General features: G+C 36.9%; 1 protein-coding gene across 1 annotated transcript in view; it reads left to right on the top strand.

Moving 5' to 3' along the window:
• Window positions 1-7,275, top strand: part of LOC113231888 (SH3 domain-containing kinase-binding protein 1-like) — a gene marked incomplete at its 5' end in the record, with an annotated part of 43,332 nt that overhangs the window by 30,205 nt on the left and 5,852 nt on the right. Inside the window, 5 exons of the mRNA XM_026466428.1 lie at window positions 1,136-1,309; window positions 1,725-1,810; window positions 2,995-3,208; window positions 5,277-5,385; window positions 5,575-5,668. Coding sequence (XP_026322213.1) covers window positions 1,136-1,309; window positions 1,725-1,810; window positions 2,995-3,208; window positions 5,277-5,385; window positions 5,575-5,668 — 677 coding nt within the window. The remainder of the gene's footprint in view (window positions 1-1,135; window positions 1,310-1,724; window positions 1,811-2,994; window positions 3,209-5,276; window positions 5,386-5,574; window positions 5,669-7,275) is intronic.

The following is a 7,275-nucleotide window of genomic DNA, read 5'->3' as shown; positions in this document are numbered from 1 at the left end:
AACCTATTGCAATAAAACGGCAATTTCATACTTTAACCCCTAATATATTGTACACACGCCAGCACTTCAAGTTACACATTGGCGTATCTTGTTCCGTTGCACTGGAGGTGATTTTCAAACAAAAATGTGTAGTCTGGTGTGCCGTAGTCCGTACATATTTTGGCCAAGTGTGTATCTGTATTACATAAACGATAATTTTAATATTATACAGACACACATTCGGCCACTGTTTCATCTGAGATGTACATACAAAATACGTAAGATTCAAGAATATGTTACGTAAGACCTTGTCCAGAAGGAGCGAATTCGCCGCGTATCGCCTCGCGCGTATTCATACGCGCGAGGTGAGGTACTTGGACGCTTATACATCGCGTCCACAAGCATCGTGCGGGTTCAAAATACGCGCGTAATTCGCATGCATTACGCTAGATTCCAACACGCGCGTGACTCACGCGAGTCGGGATACTAGGAACTTCTTGGTTACATCCACGTTACGCGCGAACTTCAAAGCGAGTGCACGTATCTAGGGAAATCTTAGTTTATTTTTTCCTTCCTCTATATTCGTTTTTTAACATTACGAATGAGGTAAACAAACAAGCAGGGTCTGTAAACATTTTTCTTCAGAAATTTATTACAAAAATTTAATGATTTTCAGTTTTTTAGTCCCACATACGCAGTAAAAAAGAAATTATGAATAAAGCTGTAGTCATTATTTGTTGGGTCCTAGTGGTTGATAGGTTTGCTTATAGTTAATAAACAGCCTACTATAGTTGTTATTTCCGTAAGAAAATTGGCCTATAAAATGGTATTACAGACCTGTCCGTTTCGTTACCTCGAGTATGGATGAATATTTTTATACCTATAAATTTTACGGGTATAAAAATTAAACTTCTGAAATTAGTGACTGAATTTACAAAGTAATTTAGGCATCTTAAATACTCAAAATCAAATAATCGAACTCAAATTATGTTTACTACTGACCGAATCTATCCTCAAACGCTTCTTCTGGAGGCACCGTACGATCGTGTACGCGTGAGACGATACATGGCGAGTTCGCTCCTTCTGGACAAGGTGTAGGCACTATGCAGTGCAGCAAACAATTGATTAAATGACTTAGCGTTTTGGTTGTTTGTAGAGAGAAGAACACAGCAGCGTCGATGGCGACGGTGACGTCCACAGGCAGCGGCAGCTCGAGCAGCGGCGAGTGGGACCGGCTGGATGGCGCGCTGCCCAGCAAGGCGTCGCAACCTACCAACACGTTCGATCACGTCGAGCGGAACTCTATGCTCAACGACCCGCGCGCCGGCAGGTAAACACATGGCGGATTTCCTCCCTTGTCGCTATTACTTACTGTTAGACAGACATACCTCTTCAGATCTTCATTACATCTACATGCGTCCCGTCCGTTGACAATACGTACTACATTTGCTAGAAGACAATTTGTGAAATTTTATAAAAGGCTTGTTGGAAAAATGTGGTATTGGTGTGACAATCGTATAATGTGCGCACAGACTGGCACTATTTTGCAGTACGTACAATAAAATTCAAACCCAAAGAGGTGCATAAAAAAGACCCAAAGAGGTGCGTAAAAGATAAATAAAACTAGCTTAATTTTCAAATGTTTGTCTTTTTTAAAAAGGGAATATTTATTACATGTAGATTTCTTGTTTTATACCCGTCAATGTATCTAAAAATCTTAATTGAATTATTTTGATCTATCTCAGAGTTAAAGCGCCTCGTCGTCGACCGCCTAGTCAACCCCAACGTGACGATGTGTCACAACAAATTGGCCTCAGCAATGGACACGAAGGTAAACAAATGAATGCTGCAATTGAACAAATAAATTTATTTTAAAGCTATTGCAGCGCCATTTAGTAATTGGCACAAAATCATCTACCCGAGAAATCTGTTTTACATTCAAAGCTCTTTATCTTATCTTTATTTACAAAACTTATGTTATATCGCACATCCAATGAAACTGTGACTTACATTTGCAAAAAAAATACAGAAAACGTGTTAAAAGTTCCATTTTTTGTTTTTAGGACTACTGAGCACATTTGAAGAGTTCTTAAATGTATACTATTTCAAAAATCTTACGCCCTATGTGAAAAATTATGGAATGCACAAAATGTCTTTGTATTCCGTATAAATTTGGGTATAAATTATTATTTTAGCATTATTAACACATTTTCACGATTTTTTCTGCAGTTCAAGTTCATGTTTCACCGGATATTTGTATTTGTGTATGCTGTATTTAAATGGCATTCATATTAGAAATTAATATTTTTATAATTTATTGAAACAGAATATTTCGTCCAACCATTTATTTTACCATTGACAGCTCGACTACTACTCAATTAGTGATAATAACCTAATTGTTACCGAGTTGCATTTCTTATAACAATCGATTTTATTTATGAAGAAGTTTTACATTTTTTTTAGGTTAATTTTAGGTTGAACAACGGTATTATCAATTTGTTAGTTTCCTTAACTACCTAGAATAACTGATTACTAAATATGTCCTTTCAAAATGTATGGAAAAAAGTTTTTTGCGATTTCTGACATTTCGAGTACTCTTACCTCAGTTGGTCCCATAGAGACTATTGATCCTTAACAGAGACCGGATCGAACGGCATAAAAAAAAGTTTTGTAAAAGTTGCCTTTTATCTTGCTGACTGTACCATTTTTCCAAAATCTGTGAATGCCAATCAAAATATCTTCAAAATTCATGGATAGTCTTCTAGAACCGTTTTTCTGTAATTACAACGGTGAACGTGTCTGGCCGTGCTGCCCCGTCACAAATTTACACCCTGTATAATATATAAATAAGAACTTTTGAAGTTTTCTTACTTGTGCAATGTTTTACACATAAATAACCAATCAATCTATCAATTCACCCCTCAATTTTGTATTTATTTTCATCTATAATCTTCTAAAACATGTGCAGTGGCGGATATCTGGTATACCTCGTAAGTTTATGTTTTAAATTTACAGCTGAGAAACCAGCACTTGAGAAAGAAAAGGAGAAACCCGAAGAAATAAAACCTCGTACACGTGAGTGGGAGAAGCACAAGGCGCCATGGATGGCAGAGTTGAAACTAAACCAAGCGAGGAAGAGCAGCTTCGGTGCGGATGGCAAGTCCCACTCCGTCACTTCGTCGTCGGAGAGTGGCATTGCTAGCAAAACCGGTGGTGGGAGCACTGACAGGTAAACATGTTTTTTTAATAAAATTACTACTACTTACTCCGAAATTAGAAATGTTTAGAGAAAGCCCGCTCTATAGATGTACATTAACTTATAATAAAATACCAGATTCCCTTAAGACAGAAGAAAATGACAACATATTCAAAACCAAATTAAAGTCTCTTTTGATAAATGGGTGCTACGTAAGGCGCACTATAAGTTTCCGGAATGAATAAGAAAAAAATACTATAAATGGTCAGAAATGAATTTATTGTTTCTCGAAATATTCTAAGTTAGCGTTAATGCACTTTTTCATGCGAATGGACCAATTTTGAAAACATTTATGCCACTCCTCCGTGACAATCTGTGAAACATATTTTTTGTACTCTTCGACAGCCTCTTCGGGTGATGAAAATCGTTGACCGCGTAACTGATTCTTAATTTTTGGAAATAAATAAAAGACCCAAGGTACCAGGGCGGAACTGTACGCGGGATGACTCATAAGGTCAACGTTGTTCACTTCCAAAAATTAATTTGTCTGTCTGGCCTTGCGAGAACTGGCATTATCGTGGTGCAAGATGATACGGCGTTTACGGTTATTTTTACGGAGTTGGTCAATAACTTCCGGTAAACTAATCACTATTCGCGGTACCACAATTCTCCAAAGCAACAGTAGCCACGTGTCCAGTTTTATTAAAAAAAGAAGCAATAATCCGCTTAAAGGCACTTTGCACGCTCGCCACTTTGGTTGTTTTCGTCTCATCTCGAAAGACCCATACGCTCCATTGCTGCTTTGTTTTGGGATTGTAACTATAGATCCATGTTTCGTCACCTGTTACTACGGCCCACACCAAATTTTACGCCCCTTCGTTGAATCTCGTAAGCATGACATTGCACCAAGTGACGCGATCCGTTTTTTGACCCTCAGTCCAGTTGTGTAGGATCCACCGAGAGCACAGCTTTTTCACACCCAAATGTTTGTGTAGTATTTATTGTATTTGACTCATGCCTATGCCTAAAGATAATCTCGTGGTATGTCACATGCCTGTCTGTTTTGATCATACGGCGCACAGCATCGATGTTTTTGTTGTTCACAGCAGTGGACGGGCAACCATCATGAAAAAAAATCAAGTGACAGTCAGATGAAACAAACTGTATTCTACATCCAAAGAGTTCCATTTTCAAATGTCGTAATTACTTTTTAAAATTGTTTATGTAAGTGGTCAGTTCCGGAAACCTATAGTGCGCCCTATGCGTACTTACAGTCTGTGAGACTTCATAGACTCTTTTACTTAGCAATTACCTGTGTAATGCCTTTACCAACACCGTTTGCAATAAATAAATAGAATTTGGTCTCAAACTTATATATGTCTATAGGAGAATATGAGTACCAGCAGCTCAACAAAATTCTCTCCGGGGGCTACCTAGACGAGATACCCATTTACAAAAGTTCATTTACCAAATTTGTCCTACCGTGTATCGAACCCGAGATCTTCTTATCCAACGCCTACAGTATTAATCATTGGTGGGATATTAAACTACTTTTGGTGGGCAGTCCACCCCATCGACAAAGCTGGTAACGAATGCATAAGTTTAATGTACGGCGGTAGAACTAATAATTTACTTTTTGTCGTTTTCTTTCGTTTCTTTTTTTAAAATTTCCTATTACATTTTTTACACTCATATAACCCTGATTATTTGTAAAATATTAACAAGCTATCAGGACTATATTTCATGACTTAATAATTCAAAAAATAAAAATATTTAAATAGATCCCTCTAAAAGGTCATAAACCATAAACACAAATACGAGTCCCATGCGAAAGGCAATAGCGGGGGTAAGGGTTACCGGGGAGGATGGCGCTTGCACGTTTTTACTTACTACCAAATACTGATCTAAAAAGAGTGTCAGATAGTAGAACAAAATATCTAAATGTTTGTTTTTGATGAATTCATTATGTTTTGAAAAAGTCATGGAATAAAGTTGTAGTTTATGATGTTAGTAATATAGTCCTGTGAGGTTGTTAGTATTGTAAAAATAATTCTGTACATAAAATGACATCTTAAAAAACACTTTTGAACTCTGTTTACAGAATCCTAGACTGCGGATTAGAGGACAAACGCGCGTCGCATTCGATGGAAATGTCAAGGAGCACTTCATCAATCAGCAATAAAATCTCCGTTTTGGAGAATTTTGAAGAGGTATATTGATTAATAAAATTGCTGTTAAAAATCTAAATTCCTTCTTTTCATGGGGTTGTCACGTGTTACCCAGAAATACCAGCAGAGAGCGCTTGACGCTACGTTAACGTATATACGGTTTCAGACTAAATATAGATTTTAAATATGTAGATTTTGAAACCTTGACTTGTCAAAATGTTACATTTACAGACGACGACAAAAGTGCGACACTCAATGGATCCCGCCAAGGAGACGATGAGCGACACTACTAACAAGCCAGCCGTACAATCGCCTACAGCAGCTGGTAATTTTTTTATTTCGTTACCACATAGTATGTAAAGTCAGCAGCGCAATTCTGTTGCTGCCCAATGCCTTTACACTCCGTACTGTGGGTCATTCTTATTGTAATTATTTTTTTTTTTAAATACAAAAATAAGTGCGCACTTGAACTCCATCTCACCTAATGGAAAGTGACGATCAGGTCTACGATGTAGCATGCACATCTAAATAATGCATATACACTCTCCCCTTGAAAATATCCAAGGGAACAAGTCCGCTGGCAGAGAATTCTACTCCCTAACCGCTCGCCGTATAAAAGTGTCCGCTCCGTGCGAATTCTGGGAATATTCGCAACATAGGAGTATTAAGTCGTTATCCCCTGCTTGTGGCACGTGTTGGTTATGGAACGTTCTTATTGTAAGTCTATAGACCACAGTGTAAAGGCTAAGTGTGTAGTTTAATTTACGAAAAAGACGTTAAGACGCTGACAAGCGTCGATGACCTTGAGCGATAACGCGCCTACTATAATTTCTCCAATAAGGTATGTAGGTAGTAGGTAGGCGCCATACGCCTCGATGCGGTAAGAGTATGGTAGTTGGACTTTCCGCTTGATTTAACATAATATTGATTGCCGCTAACAGATGGCATTGTACTTAAAATACACACATGCTATCAAACCAAAAAATATCAAAGCATATATGAACTGGACATGTTATGCAAACAAGAAACTTATTTAGAAAAATATTTAGCTCGTACCTTAGTAGGCGAAAGTTACTTTTTACTCCTAAATTTGTTATTTGTCTTTTATTTAAAACAAATAAAGTGTCAGGATCAAGATAAGTACCATTTAAATAACCACACCAAATTTGGTAGTAAGCAAGTTTGGTTTGTTGGAGTAGTACAGGATGTACTATTTTCAAAGTTCCATGTGCTATGTTATCGCCTAAAAACTTACACAAAAACGATTTAAGCGATTTTGGGCACCTCATCGCCTTAAAACAAAAAACGAAGATCTGTAACAAACGCATAATAAATTCGTAAGGTCTGATGACTCGATCTGTTGCTCACTTGATAGAGCGATTGCCCGAGATTGGCAAAAACAGACACTGGCTCGAGTCCTGTCAGTTTCGAGGAATTTTTCTTTGTGTTCGATCAGTGTATTCATAATTATATCGAGCTGAGTAATTTCATTAAATTGGAGTAATTTAAAAACATAAATGAATGTCATGGTGGTAAACATCATGATATTCATTACAATCAATATGTAATGTTTTTAAAAAATTAGTAATTTTCTAATCATATCGATGGCAATGCATACTACAATGCTTGCCACCGTTGTGAAAAGATTTGCCAATCGATGTAAGGTACACGCCTGTAGTAGTTGCTCAAGATGCGCCAGACGTACAAATCCTGTTGCACAACCCAACCCAACCCAACATAAAAAAATTGTAACATTATTATGTTTTATTTTTTATTGACACTCGGCTGTCCCTAAATTTTTCAATAAAATTTTTAAATTGTCTAACATTTTTATGCTTAATTAAAACAATTTAATTAAATTTTTATTGAATTGATATTCAATTATTTTTTGTGAAATTACTCCACTAGTTTGTTATAATTATTAATACAAAG

Source organism: Hyposmocoma kahamanoa, unplaced genomic scaffold (genome assembly GCF_003589595.1).
Source record: "Hyposmocoma kahamanoa isolate Upper Pololo Valley unplaced genomic scaffold, ASM358959v1 66, whole genome shotgun sequence".
NCBI lineage: Eukaryota > Metazoa > Arthropoda > Insecta > Lepidoptera > Cosmopterigidae > Hyposmocoma > Hyposmocoma kahamanoa.
The sequence above is the reverse complement of the archived record's forward strand: the minus strand, read 5'-3'. Positions and strand labels throughout refer to the sequence as shown.